Source organism: Balaenoptera musculus, chromosome 13 (assembly GCF_009873245.2).
Source record: "Balaenoptera musculus isolate JJ_BM4_2016_0621 chromosome 13, mBalMus1.pri.v3, whole genome shotgun sequence".
NCBI lineage: Eukaryota > Metazoa > Chordata > Mammalia > Artiodactyla > Balaenopteridae > Balaenoptera > Balaenoptera musculus.
Genome location: NC_045797.1, coordinates 59,719,831 through 59,743,192, shown reverse-complemented (window position 1 = coordinate 59,743,192; position 23,362 = coordinate 59,719,831). Strand labels below are relative to the sequence as shown.

At 35.9% G+C, this 23,362-nt stretch overlaps 1 protein-coding gene across 5 annotated transcripts in view; it reads left to right on the top strand.

Moving 5' to 3' along the window:
• RMDN2 (regulator of microtubule dynamics 2) overlaps positions 1-23,362 on the top strand; it is an 86,408-nt gene that overhangs the window by 2,905 nt on the left and 60,141 nt on the right. For 3 of the 5 annotated variants that reach the window (XM_036873553.1, XM_036873554.1, XM_036873555.1), the window contains exon 2: positions 3,925-4,392. In XM_036873553.1, coding sequence (XP_036729448.1) covers positions 3,941-4,392 — 452 coding nt within the window. In that variant the 5' untranslated portion in view covers positions 3,925-3,940. Of the gene's footprint in view, positions 1-3,924; positions 4,393-16,842; positions 16,972-17,598; positions 18,562-23,362 lie in introns of those variants that run through there. The other 2 variants (XM_036873552.1, XM_036873551.1) reach the window with 2 other exon arrangements.

Below are 23,362 nucleotides of genomic sequence, written 5' to 3'. Positions count from 1 at the left end.
CCTTTGTATAGATCCAAGTTTCTATGGGTTATTATTTTCCTTCTGCCTGGAGAACCTCTGTTAGCATTTCTTGTAGTGAATGGCTGCTGGTAATGGATTCTCTCAACTTTTCTTTGTTTAAAAAATTCATTATTTTACCCTCATTTTTGAAAAATATTTTACTGGGTGTAGAAATGCAAGTTGACAGTTTCTTTCAGCACTTTAAAGATGTCACTCTGTTGTTTTCTTGCTTGAATAGTTTCTGAGGTGATACCTTGGAGACAGTGTCTGCTGTAATCTTATCTTTTTTTTTCTGTACATAATATGTCTTTTTTTCCCATCACTGGCTGCTCTTCAGATTTCTTTATCACTGGTTTTCAGCATTTTAATAATGTTTTGCCATGGTTTGGTTTTCTTAATTTATTCTTCTTGGATTATGTTGACCTTCTTGGATCTCTGGGTTTATAGATTTTGTCCAACTTGGAATTTTTTTGGCCATTTTTCCTTCAAATTTTTTTTGTTACCCCTCCTTTTCTTCCCTTTAACTATATGTGTTTTAGACTGCTTGATATTACCCTGTAGGCTCCACTTGGTTTTTTGTTTGTTTGTTTTTTAGTCTTTTTAAAAAATCTGTGTGCTTCATTTTGGATGATGTCTTAGTCCATTTGGACTGCTATAACAAAATCTTGTAGATTCTTGGCTTATATACAACAGAAATTTATTTCTCATCATTCTGGAGGCTAAGAAATCCAAGATCAAGGCACTGGCAGATTCACTGTCTTGTGGGGGCCTGCTTCCTGGTTCATAGCTGGCACCTTCTTGCTGTAACTTTATGTGGTGGAAGGAACAAGGGATCTCTCTGGGGTCTCTTTATAAGGGCCCTAATCCTATTTATGAGGGCTCTGCCTCCTAAAGGGACTCCATCCAATACTATCACCTTGGGGATTAGGATTTCAACATATGAATTTGGGGGGACACAGATATTTAGTCTATAGCAGATGGTTTCTATTGCTATGTCTTTGGGTTTCCTGATATTTTTTTTTTCCTGTAGTGTTTCTCTGCTGTTAATCTCATTTAGTAAAATTTTATTTCAGTTATTTTATTTTTTATCTTTAGAGGTTCTATTTGGTTCTGCTTAATGCCTTCTATAACTTTCCTCATCATGTTTATGTTTTCCTTTAGCATATTTTTAATATTTATTAAATAATGAACGTAAATATCTGTAATAGTTGTTTTAAAACCCTTATCTGCTAATTATATCACCTCTGTCATTTTCCTGCTTTTTTACATGTCTAGTAATTTTTGATTAGATGGTCAACATTGTGATTTTATGTTGTTGAGTTCTGGATTTTTTCTATTCCTATAAAGAGTGTTGGACTTTCTACTGAAGGCAGTTAAATTACTTGTGAATCAGTTTGATCCTTTGAAGGCTCATTTTTAATCTATTTTAGAGCAGGTCTAAATAGCCTTAACTCTAGTGTTAATTTAGCTGCATTAGCAAGCCATTACCCTTCTGAAGCCTCTACTGAAAGTCGCAAGTAACTCATACACACTCTACACTCTGGATGGTAAACACTTGGACACTTACCAGTTCTGTGTAATCTTTAGGAATAGTTCAGCTTACAGATCCCTGGTAATTGTTCTTTCCCTTGAAATTGTTTTTTGCCTGGCTCAGTGGGGTTTCACTCTATGCATGTACAGATTGGTATTCAATTAAAGATGCAAGGAGAGGGACTTCCCTGGTGGTCCAGTGGCTAAGACTCTGCATTCCCAATGCAGGGGGCCCGGGTTCAATCCTTGGTCAGGGAACTAGATCCCACATGCATGCCACAACCAAGAGTTTGCATGTCGCAACTAAAGATTCCATAGGCCGCAACTAAAAGGACACCACATGCCGTAACTAATGATCTCACATGCCACAACTAAAGATCCTGCATGCCACAACCAAGATCCCGCGTGCTGCAACTAAGACCTGGCGCAGCCGAAATAAATAAATAAATAAAAATTTTTAAAAATTAAAAAAAAAAAGACTCAAGAATAGCCCTATGCATTTTTTTTTAATTAATTTATTTATTTATTTTTGGCTGTGTTGGGTCTTCTTTGCTGCGCGCGGGCTTTCTCCAGTTGTGGCGAGCCGGGGCTACTCTTTGTCACGGTGCGTGGGCTTCTCATTGCGGTGGCTTCTCTTCTTGTGGAGCACGGGCTCTAGGCACCTGGGCTTCAGTAGTTGTGGCTCACGGGCTCTAGAGCGCAGGCTCAGCAGTTGTGGCTCACGGGCTCTAGAGCGCAGGCTCAGCAGTTGTGGCACACAGGCCTAGTTGCTCTGTGGCATGTGGGATCCTCCCGGACCAGGGCTCAAACCCATGTCTCCTGCATTGGCAGGCGGACTCTCAACCACTGCGCCACCAGGGAAGCCGCCCTGTGCATATTTCTGGAACTCTTTCGCTGCATGAGTCCCTCATCTTCAGTACTAAGTGGGCACAAATTCTGGGTGCTTCAGTTTCTCTGAACTCTGATCTCTGTTCAACTCAGTGAGATTACCAGGCTCTGTTTGGTTTTCCCTTCCCTGTGCCATAGCCCAGAAATTGCGTCCAACTGGAAACCTGGGGATATCATAGTACTTTCCTCTTTGTTTCCCGTTTATCAGGGATTAAGGGTGGCAGTGCTATAATAATTTGCTCCTTGAGAAAGTGTCAGGAAAAACAAACCAAAATATTTGCAAATTTAATTTCCTGTAACAGACAGTTTACCATTATTTGTATCATTTCTCCCAAGTTGCAAACAAAATTTAATACAGGTGTTTACCTGTTTATAAAATAGGGAAAATTGATGGGAAAACAATTTTGGAAACTTCAAAGTCTGTGTAAAAGCCTTATTGTATTTTACTCTCATTACAAAAGTTTATCATTGTATTTATATACTCATTGCCATTTTAAAGTCTCAGAAAGAAAGGGGGATTTATATTATTGTTTTCCTTTAGTGGCCTTTAAGAACAGCGATAAGCAATAAAACTAGTGAAGAGGGGATGAAGTAAAGAAAGATTATGGTGCATTTTGTCAAAGTAGCTAAGTTTATATGCAACAAGTTTATGTTTATATGGAAGTTTATAAGTTTATATGGAAGCTTAGGCCCATGTAGCATAAAGCTTGGGTCTTTGATGCAAAATGGTGAAAGTTCAGAAGGAGAAAGGAGTCAAAGAAATTACTTTTTTGTTACTTTAAAAATAAGTGAACATTTGAAAGAAAATAAAAACAGTAAGACCTCAGACAGAAATAGAAATGTAAGAAGCAGAAGAATTCCAGGTCACAAGAAGAAGGAAGGTAAAGCCTGCACATACATTCACATCTCTGCTTTCCCTGTTGAATAAAAGAGATGAGATGGTTACAAACTTGCCAAAACTCTTTGTATATTTTATATCTCAAAGCCCATTTTAAAATGTTTATCACTCTAAATTGGAGTACAAAATGTTAACTAGATGCCAAGGAAGAGCTTTTTCTTGGGCTTTCCTTAAAGATTAGATAAAACCCAGACATTAGCACACTAGTTAATTTTATACAAATATAAGGTTCAGACACAGTTAAGCATAATTTGAATTCTTAAATAGTTTTTCTCAGAAATTTATAATGATGCTTTTACCTCTACCATACCCTTTAAAAATACATGGTAAAGAGTAAATTTCAGATCAGAAGTAGGATACAAATTCTGAATTAAAGTTGATACGTTACACTGGTTGTCAATAATATCCATAAAGGTAGTATTTCTACTCAGCCACATACATTATAGAGGCAATTACTCGTAGTTTATTTTAGTTTGTGATTTATCAAGTGTTATTAAATTTTTTTGTGATGAGGTGGACTTGGTTTTTGTTGATTGAAAAAGCCCTAATATTTTTGTCTTGGGAAAGACAGAAACAATGTTCATTTACATTTATACTTTTAATTTTAGAAACAAAAACCAGGAAATGCCTCGTTCCACAAACAAAGAAATGATACTTGGCATCATGGTGGGAACTACTGGAATCAGCTTGCTGCTTCTGTGGTACCACAAGGTTCGTAAACCAAGGACAGCAATGGATTTACCTAAATTTCTTTCTCTGGGTAATTCACTTGATTTGATGCCTTTGCAAGATGAAATGCCTAATGGCCAAGGAACAACAGCAATCTTTCAAGGAAGGCAACTTCAGATATTGGAGAAGTTAAATGAATTACTGACAAATATGGAAGAACTCAAAGAGGAAATCAGAGTTCTTAAAGAAGCCATTCCAAAGCTGGAGGAATATATCCAAGGCGAACTTGGAGGGAAGATAACTGTTCACAAGATAAGTCCTCAGCACAGAGCTAGAAAAAGAAGGCTTGTCACAGTTCAGAGTTCAGCAACAAGTAATAGTTCAGAGGAAGCGGAAAGTGAAGGAGGGTAAGATTCTTTAAGACGTTTCCCATGTTGAATTGATTATTTATTACATTATTGCTATTACTTAGGTACTTTCATTATACATTCCCAGTCATGTATTCTGTTACTAAGAAGGCATAAAAAGGAGTGATTATTTTGACTTATGTTACAATTAAAACCGTATTCCATAGAGGTCAGTATTTTAGTTTAGACCTCAATGACAAAAAGAATGTAACTTATTCTAGTGCTAGGTGGCATCACATGAGTATTGAGGAAGACAGTGATTGTTTGCCAAAATGTGTAACCTGTTTTTATATGTGACCACTGTGTGACCCCTTACATAAGAACTGTCCAAAAAGTACTGTCTAATAAAACTTTCTGTGATGATGGAAATGGTCTAAATCTGTGCTGCCCAATATGGTAGCCAGTAGCCACATGTGGCTATTAAGCACTTGAAATGTAGCTAGTGAAACTGAGGAACTGAATTTTTAATCTCATTTCATTGTAATTAATTTAAAATTAGCCACATGGGGCTAATGGCTACTGAATTGGGCAGTGCAGACCTAAAAAGGTTTGAGAATGTACAAGTGACTCAGTTTCATCCTTGCATGGGTAATTCATTGAATTCTACAATCAAGAACATAAATAATGTTCTTTTAGGGGAAAAACAAATGATTTATGAAAAAAGGAATTGTGCCTGACTAGTGTTTCTAAGGAGTAAAATAGGCAAGTAAGTAAAGATGCACCAGTGAATGTAGCATAGCCCTATGTTTTCATCATCGTATTCCTAACACCTATCATTGTGCCTACCACCGAGTAGATGCCAGTAACTATTTCTTGAATTAATGAATGATCTGCTAAATAACTATAGAATTGGAAGAAGGAGAAGGGATCTGGAAAGAGGAAACAAAGTGTAGGGATTTAAGGGTGATTTCATAGATAAAGAAGTGTAAATGGTTGATGAGGTCTTTGAGATCAATGCTAGGACTGGAATTACTTAGCATCTTTATATAGAACTGGAGAAATAACTTATGAAAAATCTTTCAGAGAGAGAAGAGCCACAAATGCTAGATCTAGATAACAAGAAGGTCTTAAAAATTTGTGTTCCTGAACAACAGGAAAAGTTGTAGACTGGTTTTAAAATAGGCAATGAAATGGTTTTTGTTTGTTTGTTTGTTTTAATTTTTATTTATTTATTTTTGGCTGCGTTTGGTCTTCGTTTCTGGACTCAGGCTTTCTCTAGTTGTGGTGAGCGGGGGCTGCTCTTCGTTGCGGTGCATGGGCTTCTTATTGCGGTGGCTTCTCTTGTTGTGGAGCATGGGCTCTAGGTGCATGGGCTTCAGTAGTTGTGGCACACGGGCTCAATATTTGTGGCTCACAGGCTCTAGAGCATAGGCTTAGTAGTCGTGGTGCATGGGCTTAGTTGCTCCGTGGCATGTGGGATCTTCCTGGACCAGGGCTCGAACCCATGTCCCCTGCATTGGCAGGCAGATTCTTAACCACTGCACCACCAGGGAAGTCCGGGCAGGGAAATGTTTAAAAGGAATCTAAAATAGTTCTAAATAATTTAGAACTGTAACTCAGAAAAGACACTTGTTAATTATTATGGGTATAGAGAACAGCAGCTTAGGACTCTGATAATGATAAAAATGACCATAACATTGCGCATCATTGAGAGTTACTGAAGACAAACCGATGGTTATCTTACCTTATGTAGATCTGTGGTGTTTCCTCACCAGGAGTCCCATGTGCAGTTTTGGCAATCACATCTTAGAAGGGACATAATGGAACTAAAGACTAGCCAGAGAAGATCCACTAGACTGAGGGAAGAGATGGCAGGCCTGATGAAGGAGTTTAGGCCAAAAGGATCAATGGCCTTTAATCTTAAAAGACCCTGGTTAAGCTGAGCACAGGCTTGCTCAAGAAATTCTAGTATTCTAGAAAGACAGGCAACCTTTGATAAGATTAGGATAAGTTTAGGACAAATAAAAAGAAGATAATTATGGGACTTAATTAATTTCAAGTAATGGTATAGGCATAAATTTTTTATGTGGATTCAAGAGGGATTTGTGAAATCTATGAATAGTAGTCACATACCACTAATAAAAACTAGACATATCAAAACTTTAAGATTGATGTCAAGTAAGACATCCCCTTCTCTTGCTTGATCCTGGGTGCCTTTGTTAGCAAGAGTACGAGAGTAGATGTACTAGAGCCCTAATAATGGACTAGACAATAATGGACAATGAATGGCATTGAAAGCAGAGGGAGAGTTGAATGGAAAAAGAAGATGTGGTACATATATACAATGGAATATTGCTCAGCCATTGAAAAGAATGATACCATTTGCAGCAACATGGATGGACCTGGAGATTATCATACTAAGCAAAGTAAGTCAGAAAGAGAAAGACAAATATCATATGATATCGGTTACATGTGGAATCTAAAAGAAAATGATATGAACAAGCTTATTTACAAAACAGAAACAGACTTGCAGACTTAGAGAACGAATTTATGGTTACCGGGGGGGGAAGGGTGGGGGGAGGGATGGATTGGGAGTTTGGGACTGACATGTACACACTGCTATATTTAAAATAGGTAACCAACAAGGGCCTACTGTATAGCACAGGGAACTCTGCTCAATACTCTGTAATAACCTAAATGGGAAAAGAATTTGAAAAAGAATAGATACATGTATATGTATAACTGAATCACTCTGCTGTACACCTGAAACTAACACAACATTATTAATCAACTATAATCCAAAATAAGATAAAAATTAAAAAAAAATAAAGTAGAGGGAGAGAAACTGTTCCCTCCTTAGCTCTACTTTAGAAAAATAAACAAAAGCAAAGAAACGAAAACAATTTATTTCTTTTTCTGCTTTGAAAGGAATAAGATACAGAAAGATCTAAAGAAACAAACTTTTTAAATAAGTAAAAATTTTTTTTTGAAAGTAAGGTTTTATAAAATATATTTGTTTAAATTTTAGATTGCATGTCCTCTTATAACCTGCTTGGGACAGAAACAACTGGTCATGGTGAGATACAGTCATAATCCCATTACCACATTTAAGATGGGTTGTAGCCTTGATACATAGTGTCCTTGATAGCAAAGTTAAAACAGCAAATGACAATTACATGTTCCATATGTAAATTTTATCCTTTTCAAGAGGCACCGAGAGATCTTGACTTCTTTTAGTAAAATAGATGTCAATCACAATTGGCTGATACTATTAGTTTTACACACGAAAAGAAAAAAATCTAATTATATTCTTCGTTGTTGATTAAAACTTGAGTGGGTAGATCAGTAGAATGCATTTTCTGTAAACATTATTAGAATCTTCTGCATGCCTCTCTTCGTATCATCATGGACTTATGGATTTATGCCTTATTTCGTCTCAGCTAATTTCATTTAATTAGTTGTGGAGGTGATAATCACTAAAGGCTCAAAATCTCATGACCCTGGCAGGCTCATCAGTGGGCCTGCCAGGGTTCTTTTCCCTTCTTACAGCTAGCGTGAACATCTTGGAAGGCATCTTTGCTTCTTCGTAATATTGTTTCGACTGACTTTGGTTTTGGCCCCTGCTCCAAGACTTGGAATCAGCTACCATCCTGGCAGCATTGGTTCATTTCTGTGAGAAATAGTACTAGATACCAAAATCAGGGGTGTAGAGGAGTACTGTTTTTAGGCAGGATGATACCAGAGGCTGTTTTGGCCCCTTTAGGGACAGGGTAAAGAAAAATCATTTTAAATATTTTTTAAGTCACTAGTTCACATTGATGTTTTCAGTTTACATTTAATTTTTTCCCTATTTCTGAAAACTTTTTAGTTCATTTTCTTTTTTAAGCTGCCCAATTTTCTTTCTTCTGTCAACCTTTTAGCTATATTGCTCTATCAAAACACGGGTTTAAAAGTGGTATTTATATCACAATGGTATATAAAGCTTCAGAAACCTCCCTTTCAGAAGTTAAATCTTATTCCAGTTTAGGTTAAAGTATTACCCCATAATAAAATTCATTGTTCTTCCATTTCATGTGGGCTTTAAGAGAATACATGAGTTTGAAAATTAGATAATTCTGTTAGGTGAGCAAGGTTGTATAGCACCTTATGGGCCTTCTTGATTTTTTTCTTGACTTGGTATTTTCATTTTAGTATTAAGTTCACATGATACCTTCAGATAGTATCAACAGACACATTGCTGATTATTTGAAAAGAAAAAGAAACCCCAGAAATCTACCCACAAAGAGCACCAGCACAATACAAGCCATAATACCTAGTACCTTAGATGATATTACTTTATAAATAATAGAAGATGGTCATGAAAGCAAGACCACAGGCAGATACAGGTTTTTGAGGTTTTATTTAAAACTTCTTAGACTTTAATTTTCATGAGCCAAAATATAGACTTTGCTTTTTGTTCATTTACATTTTTATTTTTACCACTATCTACTTCCTCCAAGTCAGGTTTAGCGTTGAACTTCAATTTTTCAAGGCCTTGAGAGAAAGACAAATTCAGATATTCAGTATGTGGTGATTCTGTATCCCTTCATGTTGTAAAAGTAAAAATTTGCAAAAAAATTTTTTTTGTTTGTTTGATCTTTTTTTTTTTTTTAATGAAACGCTACACATACAATTGAGATCCTCTTGTACTAATTTCAGAGGTAGCCATTATCTTGAAGTTGGTGTGCAGTCTTCCTTTGAAAGTTTTAATGCACTCCTACATGTACTTGTTTATATAAACAATGAATAAATGGTCTTTGGTTTTAAAATTTTACATAAATGGCATTGTAGGGTACATAACACTTTGTAATTTGCTTATGCATCAACTTTTTAAGGACATTTTTCCATATTGATATATGTAAACTTACTTCACTCTTTTCAGTTGCTATGTTGCATTCCACTGTATGAATAATATGCCTTAATTTAATTCCCTCTTGGGGGGGCGGGTGGTGGTGGTGGTGGGATGAATTGGGAGATTGGGATTGACGTATATACACTAATGTGTATAAAATAGATAACTAATAAGAACCTGCTGTATAAAAAAATAAAATAAAATTCAAAAAAAATTTAGTTCCCTATTGATGGATGCTTAGGTCACCATTTTTTTGCTCTTATAAACAATGCTTTATTGAACACCTTTCTTCATAATTCCTTAGGCACATGTGGAATAATTTGAAAGTATATACTTAGAAGTGGAATTGCTGAGTTATAGACTAAATACACTGTTATTTTCTATTACTTAATTATCCTTCAGAGTATACCAATTTGCAATCCTATAAGCAGTATATGAGAATTCTTATTTTTCCATACAAATTCTTATATTGTCAGACTTTTTAGTTTTAGCCAACCTGATGGTGATGATGCGGTAAGTAATCATTATTTCAGTTTGCATTTCCCTGAGCATTAGTAAGATTGGGCATCTTTTCATAGTTTATTTGCCATTTAGCTCTTTTCTTCTATGAATTTCTTTAAAAAAAATAATAGTAAAGGAAGGGTAGCACTAACAGTTGAAGTCCCTTTTATTCATTCGATGAGAGTGTCTTCTCTGTGGTAGGTACTGTATAGGCTCTCGAAATACAGCAGGGCATAAGATAAAGTCTCACAAGTAAAACAGAGTTTTAACAAAATGTGACACAATGTTAAAGAGGGATGGTCTCAGTCTATTGCAACCAGAGCCCCAAAGGCCAAGAACAAACAATAAGTGCCGAGTACTCTTGCATCCTAGAGCCAGATGCTAAACCCTCCTGTTTCAAGCTGGGGTGAGGGCTGGTGGGGTCCCTTGAGCATAGTTTTAGGCTGCAGAGAGGAAGCCAATATAGAGAGTGAGTAAAAATACCAGAGAGGAATTAAGTCAGAAATGAAAACAAAGGGGAAATACAGGAAATAACCCATGAAACAAGGTGTGCCTGACCCTGTTAGCAGCAGTACAGCTTAGGTATTGAGCTAACATGTTGAAGAAAGAAAACAGTATTACTTGTAGACTCCAGGGAAATTTTATTAACCTCAAGATAGTATTTTGGTAAAAATGGTAACTGACAATATAAAATCTCTAAAACTCCCACTCCCAGTAAGATAGTTCTAGCTTAGGAAAAAATGTTACATAGCTTAAGCCATAGTCTACATTACATTACACTATTCCTGGTCAGTGCTTCTATTACCATAATATTTATATATATAATAACCAGTGGGTTATTAAGAAAGACAGGTAGAACAAGCTTGCAAAATCATTCATTTCTAAAATATTTATTGACCACTGACTATGAGGTACACTCTTATAGGTGGTGCAGTGGCAACAAACAAGTCCCTGCACCTGTCGAACTTACATTCTCTTGGCTTTTGCCTCCAATTTGGAGACATTTGTCTATAGAAGCCTCATCTAGTGATCTTGCCTCTTGTGCTTTGTTCACAACTTGAAGCGCACTATGTTCATTCCTCCTACTAGTGAGTCCACAGGTGAATCTGGGTGCCCCTGATTCTTGGGACCAACGATAAAACTTAGATCTTTAAGTGTCCTCTCCAATGCCCAGGACCAATAGATACAATGCATTAAATATTACAGTAATTCTATGTGTCATATAAGGGAAAGAAAAAGATCCCAGTTCTGTGCACAGATATTACAGAAGAAAATGAAAGTCAACTCCATCAAAAATTTGTTCCAGATCCTGTTCTAAATGTTTTATATTCGTTATCTCCTTTAATCCATACAATAACTCTCTAAGGAAGATGATACTATTATCCTCATTCTAGAGATAAGTCTGGGAAAGATTAGGTAATTCCTTGGTAAAGGGCAGAGTCTATACACCGTGCTACACTGCCTCTTTTCTTCCTCATCCCCAGTTAAGAAAGTGCAAGGTGTCAGAGTGCTCTAAAAACATTATCCTAGGAGATAAAGGGAGGGGGGGTAAGGCCAATATGTGTGCGAAGTGCCTGCGGAACTCAGACTTTACCTCCCAAGGTGCCTGGCTACCGAAGTACCATAACAGTCACCTCAGTTCCATTTGAGTGCCCTTGAAGCCTAACCTAACCTAAGGAGGAGTGTGTGGGGTCAGACATATTGTATGTCACTGATTATAAGATGAACCATCTTTCACATTTTAACATCTCCTAAATCAAGATGTATCTTACCACCAATTAATAGATCATATCACTGTGTCATAGTTTAATTGGCAACATTTTTTCCTTTCTTGCAGTTGATGGTGGTTTTGATTCTATGAAATATGGGGTAGATACCTTTGTGGGTGTAAGGGCCAGAAGCTGAAAGAGTTCCTGCCTCATCACCCTAGTTTTCTCAGGGAAGGACCGTAGGTCATCTTCTAGAGTGGAGGTGAAAGTACACTGAGGCATGTGAGGAAGGAGATTGAGATTCTTGACTCCCCTCTTCCCCATACCACCATCCTCTCCCATCCTCTGTCAATTTCCAAGTCTTAGGGCTTTGGCCTTCTTAAGAGCCTGCACTGATGTGTTCACTGTGATGTCCGCAGTGCTTAGCACAGTGCCTGACACGTTATAGATGATCGTTACATATTTATATTAATAAATGAATGGACACATGACCAAAGAAAGTACTGAAGAGACATTGTGGGGAGTGGAAGAGGACGTTAACTAGGAACATGGGTAAGGATTACCCTGCAGACCGTTGCTCCAACTGAGGTTCAAGACTGTGCACCAGTTTGCACTGTAGCGTGCATCTTTTCACTAGTTCTTGGCATTTCATATATAGAAGTGGAGGAGTCAGAGGGCTTAATTGATTCAAATTAGGAGATTTGCAGGGTGAGTGTGATAGAGAGGCAAAAGGCTAAGGATGTCAAGAGTATAGATAAGGAAATAAGTCTTCTAAAGTTGCTGGAACACATCTGTGTTTACTTCTTGACCTAAAATATGTATTTTTTTTTTGCTTCTATTGTTTTAAAAACTACTTCCTGTTTGTTATTAGATCAGTTCAAACCCTTGACTATGTACTGTTTCTTTACTAGACTGTATTTAGTAACTACTGTCTAGTGAGTTAATTTTATTAACCTTTCTTTCAAAAGAAACTAATAGTGGATAAGGAAATTATAGAAATAACCTATGAAATTATTTGGTGATCTTCAAGCCATATTTTTTTCTACCTTTCAAATCACATAGATAATCATGCTATCTGAGTAACAAACTACAAACAGTGAACCTATGTGGTTAGAGTTTAATATTGTAATGAAAGAAAATAATTAACCTGGTGGTAATTTAGTGATGAACATTATTGTTATTTTGCATAATTAGCTATATTTGGTAAATATACAAGTAACTATCATTCATATCATGTAATAGATTTAATAATTTACATTCACTACACTCAGATCAGCTAAACATGTAACTGTACTTTATAACTGAATTCAGAGTAGCTCACTATCGCTGATGTGGGAAAATCTGGCTGATGTGGGAAAATCTGAATGTGCCAATTCAAGTTAACTCTGTCAATTCTAGTTTAGAGCTAGTTATTTTGTGTTAAAGATTCAGTCACATTCAGGGTTCCCCCTTCTTCCTCCCTCTTACTTCTCCTCAGGTGTAAGCGAGGTCCCTAAAGGGACTTAGCATCTAGGCACCAAGAAAGGAGGGACATTCACTCCTGATACCATTCACTGTCCTTGTCCTTATTGGACTCCAGCTCAGGTAGGAAGCTGCTGTGAGGCTCCTTTTAACCGTCGCTTTAGGGTTTGTTGATTACCAAGATGATCTAGATCAGAGCTACTCAAAGTGTGGTCTGTGGGCCAGCAGCACCCATATCCCACCTAGTCTGGGAGCTTGATGGAAATTTGCACTCTCAAGACCAGCCCCAGACCTAGTGAATCCGAATCTCTGGGATTCTGCATTGTGCCCAGGAATCTGTATTTTTAAATGCTCTCCTGGTGACTCTGATGTACCCTAAAGTTTGAGAAGCTTTTTTCTAGAAGATTTTCTAACTTTCAGCTGAGATATCATGACAGGATTATAATTTTAATTACCAGCAATTATAGTTATAGATAAATAAGATGTCCCTGAGGCACAGTGAGGAATATAATGATGAGGTATTAGTCTTGATGGGAATAGAGCGGCTGAGGTAAAAAAGGAAGAGGTTTAGGTAACCATAGGACATGATGAATGCAGAAGGTACCTGGGAACATGGAATTGATAGAATAAAGAGAATTGGGAAGGGATTGAAGGAGAAGCGTGTTTTAAATGCTTACTGTTATGACAGTTTACTAACTTCTTTTGGGCTGTGTCTAGTTAAGGTTCTCTTAAAAATAAGCAATGAGGGGGTGATTTTAGGATTAGAGATTTAGGTAAGTACTCTATCCAGAAAAATATTACACAACCTTTAGATATTACTCATGCTAGTATGCAATTTCTTTTCCTTTCAATCGTCTATGCAGATCTGGACCTTCTTCCCCACCCCCCCAGACATGCACACCTAAATACTTTTTTTAAATTGACAATTGTAGATTTATTCAGTGGGGTGAGGAGGGGAGTGATCTGACCTTGTTCATTACCTCCTTTGGGCAGAAGTATTTGTCAGCATTGAGATCTTGTTGTAACTTCATCATTTCCTTTGGGGTAGCTCAGTGGGCAAGTGCTTCTTTTAGAGGCCTTTAGTGGAAATGTTAAACAACAAACTGATCTACTTTTGGAAAGAGAAGTTTTTAATAGAAACTTTATAAGCATTATATAATCCATTGTTTCAGTTGCAAAAGATGTCCTTTTGGAAAAGGTACTCACAGATCTTAGTGTGACTTAGGGACAATAGACAATAATCTCACAAGAAAGGGAAGCAAATAATAGATTGCTATAGTGAGAGACAGTCCTCCTTGGGCTTCCTATTCGCTTACACATCTTGCTAGGTATGCCAAGAATCAAGAATGTAAGGCCCTGACCACCCTTTTTTTCCCCTAATTTAAAAAAAAAACGAGACTTTACTTTTTTAGAGCAGTTTTAAGTTCACAGCAAAATTGAGAGGTTGGTACATAGATTTCCCGTACAATCCCTACCCTCACACGTGTATAGCCTCCCTCATTTTCAATAGCTCCAGCCAGAGTGGTACATGTGTTACAGCTGATGAACATACATTGATACATACATCATAATCACCCAAAATCCATTGTTTACATTATGGTTCACTCTCGGTGTTGTACATTCTGTGGGTTTGGACAAATGTATAATGACGTGTATCCACTATTACAGTATAATACAGAGTATTTTCACTGCCCTAAAAATCCTCTGTGCTCTGCCTATTCATCCCTCTCTCCCCCCAAACCCCTGGCAACCTCTGATCTTTATACTGTCTCCACTGTTTTGCCTTTTCTAGAATGTCATATAGTTGGAATCATATAGTATGTAGCCTGTATTGGCTTCTTTTACTTAGTAATGTGCATTTAAGTTTCCTCCGTATCTCTTCATGGCTTAATAGCGCATTTCATTTTAGTGCTGAATAATATTCCATTGTCTGGATATACCACAATTTATTTATCCATTCACCTACTGAAGGACATCTTGGTTGCTTCCAAGTTATGGCAATTATGAAGACAGCTGCTGTAACCATCCATGTACAGGTTTCTGAGTGGACATAAGTTTTCATCTAATTTAGGGAAATACCGGAGCACTTGATTGCTGGATGGTATGGTTAAGAGTATGTTTAGTTGTGTAAGAAGCCTCCAAACTGTCTTCCAAAGTGGCTGTACCATTTTGCATTCCCACAAGCAATGAATGACAGTTCCTGTTGCTCCACATCCTCCCCAGTGTTTGGTGTTGTCGGTATTCTGGATTTTGACCATTCTAATAGGTGTGTAGTGGTATCTCGTTGTTTTAGTTTACATTTCTCTAATGACATATGATGTGAAGGATCTTTTCATATGCTTATTTTCCATCTGCATATCTTCTTTGGTGAGGTATCTGTTAAGGTCTTTGGCCCATTTTTAAATGAGATTGTTCATTTTCTTATGGTTGAGTTTTAAGAGTTCTTTGTATATTTTGGATAACCGTCCTTTTTCAGATGTGTATTTTGCAAATACTTTCAGTCTGTAGCTTCTCATTTTCTTGACATTCTTTCACAGAGCAGAAGCTTATCAATTATTTCTTTCATGGATCATGCCTTTGGTATTGTATTTAAAAAGTCATTGCCATAACCAAATTTATCTAGGTTTTCTCCTATGTTGTCTTCTAGGAGCTTCATAGTTTTACATTTTATATTTAGGTCTGTGACCCAATTTGAGTTAATTTTTGTGAAGGGGGTAAGGTCTGTGTAACCACTCTTTATCCAGGCCATTTCTCTGGTTTGTGGCGAGAAGCCTTGAGGAATGAGGTAATGTTTCCCTTCTGGACCAACAGCAGATTTGGTTACTGCTTGCTATAAAAGCAGGGGATTCCCTAAGGTCAGTGTTGCTTTCTTTGAAATGCAGCTCACTGCGAATGTAAGAGTGTCTGGGCCCTATGCATTGCCCTTGTGGGTCCTGAGGTCAAGGAGAACCAACATAAATAAGCTGGTGATCACATTGCTTAATTTACTGTGAGTAATAAAGTCCTCGGTCTCTTACACAAGAATCGTGTGTCTTCTGCCGGCAACCATGAAACAGGAACAGATTAATTCATTAGCTTGTATGTTGGGTAAAATCAAATTACAAACTGACGATTGTATGGTGAGAATTAGAGAGCTTTCAGCCTCTGAAGGGGGATTTGTTCAAGGGTTTCCCAAAGAAGGTTGTTAGAAAGGGAACAAAAAACAGGGGGTTGTAGTAGGGTGTACAGGATATTGAGAAGTTAAAATATATATATTTGAGGGTATGTTTTATGTCATAGGTGGCTATACACATATACCTCTTATATAGACAGTTCTCCAAGTTGTTTTGGAAAAGGAGAGGGCAATATTCCTTTTCTAGTAGCTCTGTTAATCTTGTCTTAAAATGGGTTTAAGTTGTTTCAAGGGGTTATAAACAGTGGCACAGCAGATCTCCATAATCTGTGCAACTGGCCCATGTAATCAGATGGCACACTTTACTGCCAAGGTAAATTTAGCTTGTTTCATTTGGGGGGCAGTGACATTTGCTACTGAGGCTTTCTTTTCTTTTTTTTTTTTTTTTTTTTTTTTTAATATATCTTCAGACCAAAGTCTGTAACAGTAACTTTTCCATATCACGGGAGGATGTAAAACCTTGGGGTAAAAAGTGTTCAAGTGAAAGAAGAATGAGTTAGTAGGCTAGGGGTGTGGAGGGCAGCTAGTTAGAGAGTTCCAAGTAAAGGATTGTACAGAGATCATATATGTTACTGCTTCCATCCTGCTGTTTCCTTGTCCCTTGATTTGTTGGCTGTCTCCTTGAACATAATGAAGTTAGAATACACATTCCATAGTCACATGAATTGCAGCTTTTCCGAGAGATGAGCCACAGAACAATTTTAATCTAAACTGATGTCATTAGATTCTAGAATCTGCTATCATCATATTCTGTGTTATTGCCATGTTAGTTCTACATGCAGCTTAAGCATTCAGCTTCTAACCTGTTCCATCTACACAGGGCATTTTATGGCTTAAAGATGATGGCTTAGAAAGGAAGGGAGAGATTTACTTTGGATTAAATTCAGTATGGGACAATACTTAAGGTAAGCCTTTAAAAATAAAAAAACACTTCTCCATATGTTTCATGTGCTAAAGAACATTGAAATACTCATAAACCAAGCTTTAATGTTTCCTTTAGTTTCCCACAATAACTGAATATCTGGAATATCTGGATATTTATCTGAAATATTCTCTCCAGAGAGGTTCTGCTTTATCCATGGTTAATATTTTAAAACGTGTTAGTCAGCAGGGTATAAATTTATTGTACTTATTAACCCCTTTAAATATAGTAGTTTAATAGTCTCAAACAGATATTATCACTTAATTATTTTCAAGACAGGGAAGTTCTACCTTTACTTTCAGGGAATCCTTTTGTTTTGGTGCCCTCTCGTATGTTTTCCCTTACTTTTCTTTGTGCCTGTTTCCCTGAGTCTTTCAATTTATCTTCCCAAGGTTTAATGTAGTGGGCAGGTACTGTGTAGGTAGTTAGAAATAATCTTTGAGACTTAGGCATTCTTTTGGATACATCTATGTGGCTACCAGCTTCAGCTGTCTTAATTTCTTATGTTGTTTCCATATTGATAAGGTGGCCATTATTCTTCAGGAGGCTTGGCAGGTTTCCACCTGTACTCCCTATTGTTTTTCCTCATTTCACACTTTTCTCACTCTAGCTGCTGCAAAGAAGACCAGAGCTTCGAACCAAAATGTGCTGCAGATCAAGTTTCTTCAGAGCCCCTGCACCCTGGAGCCTCTTCTATTATGCAACCACCAGCATCTCTTGATTTTAAAGCAGCTTATCCTCCTTTCATGCATAGAGGCAGTTCACCTAGAGGAAGTAAAATTTCTTCTTCTTCAGCAAATACATCTTCTTACTCATCTTTCTTTGGAAGAAGACATTCTTTATTTGCTAAATTTCAGAAAAGCAGTGCTTCCCTTCATTCTGGACAAAGTAGAGCTAACTTTGATTCTGAAGAAAAAAGAAGCTTCGGTGATTTAAAATCGCCCTCCGAACATTTTCGCTTTAGATCCAGAAGTCTTTTCTCTGCCCCCAAACTAAATATAATTTCCTGTTATGAGAGTGCTAGTACTTTTTTTGATCCTCAATCAGGAAGTCAATGCATATTTAATCCAAATGAAATTGAAATCATTTCTAAAAGCTTGAGTATTACTGATGCTGGAAAATATATAAACTCTTATTCTCCTGAATATAACACTAAATATTTTATGAATTCTGAAACAAAAGCTAATTCCTCAGCCTGTCGGAACACTGTTGCTAGCATCTATCAATGCACAGCGACCATGCTTACTTTTCCAACTATTACTTCCTATTCCTCTCAACAACATGGAGTTGCCAGTGATATTCAAGAAAGAGACCAGTTAAGGAGCAATGCCTTTCATCCTGCTTTTCAAAGTCGCAGTAGAAATAATTCTCCAGCTATGGTGCAACATCATCCCTCTCAAAGTGTAACTTTCCCTGTTCTCCATAATGTTGGATTTACTTCGTTTTATAAAAATGCTAGAAGCTTTACCCCATCTCAAAATGGAGTTACCTCAGATCCCTTTGAAGATGAAAACAATGCTATCTCGTCTGAAGATGAAGACAAATCTTCACCTAATGAAATTCCTAAAATAAGGTCACCTCAGACTTTACCCTCTCTTAGAAGGGCAGCTCAGATCAGAAGCTTTCGCACCAGGCATACTGTATAGTCTGTAGAAATCACTGCTCAGTTTTCATAGAGGTCTCCTCCCTTACGAAACTTCACTGCATATTCTGAAAAAGAGCTCTACATTGCAGTCTAAATTTAACTTTAATTTCCGTATGTTTTGAAAGATAGTTTATTAACATTATTGGAGTATGGAAATCAAAGATTATTCATCTGTTTCAGGCTTTTAACAGATTTACTGCTTATAGATTGACTAGTCCCAAATTTCTGCGTGACTACTGTAATACTTTTGTGGTCTGAAAATAACATGAAGCTTTAGGTCTTCTAAATGTATTACAGTCTTTGAGAGTTTAACATCTTCTTTTATTCTACTCTAATCATTAAAATAGTATTCCTCTATAATCTATAGAGCTATATTCATCAGTTCACAAATTCCCATTTATATCAGCTCTGCTAGCTATAGCTCATGCCAGACATCCCACTGATAGACAATGTTTTTACTAGTACGAGGATCAAATCATAAGTAAAAACATATTGTAGTGGAAATAGGCAGAATATATTGAAACCAGATATTTTAATTAGTTTTAATACACGTTTGTTTATGTATATGTCTGAGAATTCAGAAAACTCTGAAATCAGAGTTTGTATTTTTATTTTTAAAAGTGAAAATTTTCAGATTTTTTTCCGAAATTTTTATAGAATTTTTATTTTAAAAAGTGTCTCCAAAATTTTATTTTTGATGTGAAAATTTAAATTTTTTCCATTATATTAAGCAAAGTTTATAAATATATTTATCACAATAACAAATAGAAAATGCATATAAGCAATTAAAAATACTTAGAATATAATTGGTTTTTGTAGAGGAAAGAAATTTGTATTATTTTCAATTATTTGTCATAATAAAATGCCCCCTAAATTTATATCATTGTACTAAGATATTTTTACTTTTGTGTTTTTCTCCTCCTTTTAGCATGTATCATGATTTTTTTTCTATTTTAATTTTTTAGTTGTGGTGAAATACATATAACAAAATTTATCATCTTAAACATTTTTAAGTTCACTGGCATTAAGTATATTCATACTGTTGTACAACCATCATGATCATCTATCTTTAGAACTCTTTTCATGTTGTAATGGTGAAATTCTACACCCATTAAGCAATAACTCCCCAATCTTCTCTTCCCCTAGCCTCTGACAACTGCTATTCTACTTTCAGTCTCTGTAAATTTGATTCCTCTAGGTACCATATATAAGTGGAATTATATAGTATTTGTCTTTTTGTGACTGGCTTATTTCACTTAGCATAGTGTTCTCAAGATTCATTCATGTTGTAGCATGTGTTAGAATTTCCTTCTTTTTTAAGGCCGAATAGTATTCCATTGTATGTATATACCACATTTTGCTTAGTCATTCATCTGTTGATGGACACTTTGGTTGCTGCTACCTTTTGGCTATTGTGAATAATGCTGCTATGAACGTGAGTGTATAAATATCTCTTCCAGACCCTGCTTTCAATTCTTTCGGTTATATACCCAGAATTATATGTTAATTCTATTTTTAATTTTTTTGAGGAACTGCCATGCTTTTTTCCATAGTAACTGCACCATTTTATATTCCTCTAAGAATGCACAAGGATTCCAATTTCTTCACATCCTTGCCAGCACCTTGTTTTTTGGTTTTTTGATAATAACCATCTTAATGAGTGTGAGGTGGTATCTCATTGTGGTTTTGATATGCATTTTCTCCCATTGTGTGGGTTGCCTTTCACTGTTGATTGTGTCCTTTGATGCACAGAAGTTTTTAATTTTGATGTTCAGTTTATTTTTTATTTTGTTGCCTGTGCTTTTGGTGTCATATCCAAGAAATCATTGCCAAATACAATTCCATGAAGCTTTTCCCCTATGTCTTCTCCTAAGAGTTTTATAGTTTTAGATTGTACACTTAGGTCTTTGATCCATTTTGAGTTAATTTTTGTATATAGTATAAGGTAGGGATCCAACATCATTCTTTTACATGTGAATATCCAGTTTTCCCAGCACCATTTCTTTAAGAGACTGTTCTTTCCCATTGATTGCTCTTGGCACCGATGTCAAAAGTCATTTGACCGTGTATGTGAGGGTTTACTTCTGCACTCTCTATTCTGTTTCTTTCATGTATATGTCTGACTTTATGCCATTACACACCATTTTGATTACTGTAACTTTGTAATAAGTTTTAAGATCAGGAAGTGTAAGACCTCTAACTTTGTTTTTTCAAGATGTTTGGTGGAATTCACCAGCGAAGCCATGTGACCCTAGGCTTTTCCTTGCTGGGAGGTTTTTGATAACTGACTCAGTTTCTTTGCTAGTTATAGATCTGTTCAGATTTTCTATTTCTCCCTGATTGGGAGAACATACTGGGAGAACCAGTATTGGTATGTTGTGTGTTTCTAGGAATTTGTCCATTTCATCTAGATTATCCAGTTGTTGGCATACTATCCTTCACTGTAGTCTCTTATAATCCTTTTTATTTTTGTAACATTGGTAGTGATATACCCTCTTTCATTTCTGATTTTAATTATTTGATTCTCCTCGCCTCTTTTCTTAGTCAAGCTAGCTTAAGGTTTGTCAATTTTGTTAATCTTTGAAGAACCAGCTCTTGGTTTCATTGATTTTATGTTTTTTACCCTCTATTGTGTTTATTTCTGATCTAATCTTTATTATTTCTTTCCTGCTAGCTTTGGGTTTAGTTTGCTCTTTTTCTAGTTCCTTAAGGTGTAAATTTAGGTTGTTGATCTGAGACCTTTCTTTTTAACGTAAGCATTTCACAGCTATAAGTTTCCCCCTTAGCACTGCTTTCACTACACCTTATACATTTTGATATGTTGTGTTTTCATTTTCTTTTGACACAAGATATTTGCTAATTTCCCTAGTGATTTCTTCTTTGACCCATTGGTTGTTTAATAGTGTGTTGTTTAATTTCCACACATTTGTGGATTTTCCAGTTTTCCTTCTGCTGTTGATTTTTAGTTTCATCTCATTACAATCAGAAAAGATACTTGGTATGATTTTCATCTTTTAAAATTTATTAAGACTTGTTTTGTGGCCTAACATATGATCTATCCTGGAGAATGTTCTATGTGCATTTGAGAAAAAAATGTGTTCTGCTATTGTTGAGTGGAGTATTTAGTATATGTGTGTTAGGTCAAGTTGGTCTATAATGATATTCAAGTCCTCTGTTTCTTTATTGATCTTCTGTTTGATTGTTCCAACCATTACTGAAAATGAGATATTGAAGTCTCCAACTATTATTATGTTGCTGTCTATTCCTCCCTTCAATTATGTCAATGTTTGCTTCATATATTTAGTAGCTCTAATGTTTAGTGCATATATGTTTATTATTGTTATATATTCTTGTTGAATTGAATCTTTTGTAATTATAAAATGTTCTTCTTTGTCTCATATAAGTTTTAGACTTACAGTTAATTTTATCTGATATTAGTATAGCCACCCTTGTTCTCTTTTGGTTATTATTTACATGGAATATCTTTTTTCATCTTTTTACTTTCAACCCATATGTGTCCTTAGTTCTAAAGTGAGTCTTTTATAGACAGCATACAGTTGATCCTGATTTTTTTTTTTATCCATTCTACCAATCTGTGTCTTTTGATTGGAGAATTTACTCCATTTACATTTAAAGTAATTACTATAGGGAAGGACTCACTGTTGCCTTTTTATTATTTGTTTTCCATATGTCTTATACCTTTTGGTCCTTCATTTCCTCCCTTACTGCCTACCTTTGTGTTTACTTGATTTTTATAGTGACACTTTTTTTTATTCCTTTCTCATTTACGTGTATTCTATAGATGTTTATGTTTAGCATGGGTATTATGTATAACATCCTAAAGTTATAGCAATCTGTTTTAAACTGATACCAACTTAACTTCAACTGCATATAAAAACTTTCTCCTTTACAGCTCCACTCCCCCATTTATGTTATTGATGTCACAAATTACATCTTTATATGTTTTATAACTGTTAACATAGATTTCTCATTATTTTTATGCTTTTCTCTTTTAAATACTGTAAAAGAATAAAAAGTGGAGTTATGAACCAGAATTACAATAATACTGATTTTTATGTTTAACCACATATTTACCTTTATCAGAAAGCTATATTTTCATATGTCTTCAAGTTACTACTGCTAAATGTCCTTTTGTTTCAACTTGAAGGACTCCCTTTAGCATTTCTTGTAAGGCAGGTCTAGAGGTAATGAGCGCCCTCATTTTTTTGTTTATTTGGGAATGTCTTAATTTCTGTATCATTTTTTCAAAGACAGTTTTCCTGGATATAGAATTCTTGGTTGACAGTGTTTTTCTTTCAGCACTTTAAATATATCATCCCACTGCCTTTAGGTCTACAAGGTTTCTCCTGAGAAAACCTGTGGTAATTTTATTGAGGATCACTCTTTTTATAATGATTTGCTTTTCTCTTGCTGCTTTCAAGATTTTTAAGATTTATTTTGAACTTTCTTCAGTCTGAGTATGTGTCTTGGTGTGAATCTCTTTGAGTTTATCCTATTTGGAATTAATTGACCTTCTTGTATTTGTATATCCATGTCTTTCCTCAAATTTGGGGAGTTTTTGGTCATTATTTTTCAAAATAAGCTGTCTGCCCCTTTCTTTCTTCTCCTTCTGGGACTCTCATAATATATATATTGGCCCTATTTATGATGTTCCATAAAGTCTCTTAGGCTCTATTCACTTTTCTTCATTCTTTTTTCTTTTGACTCT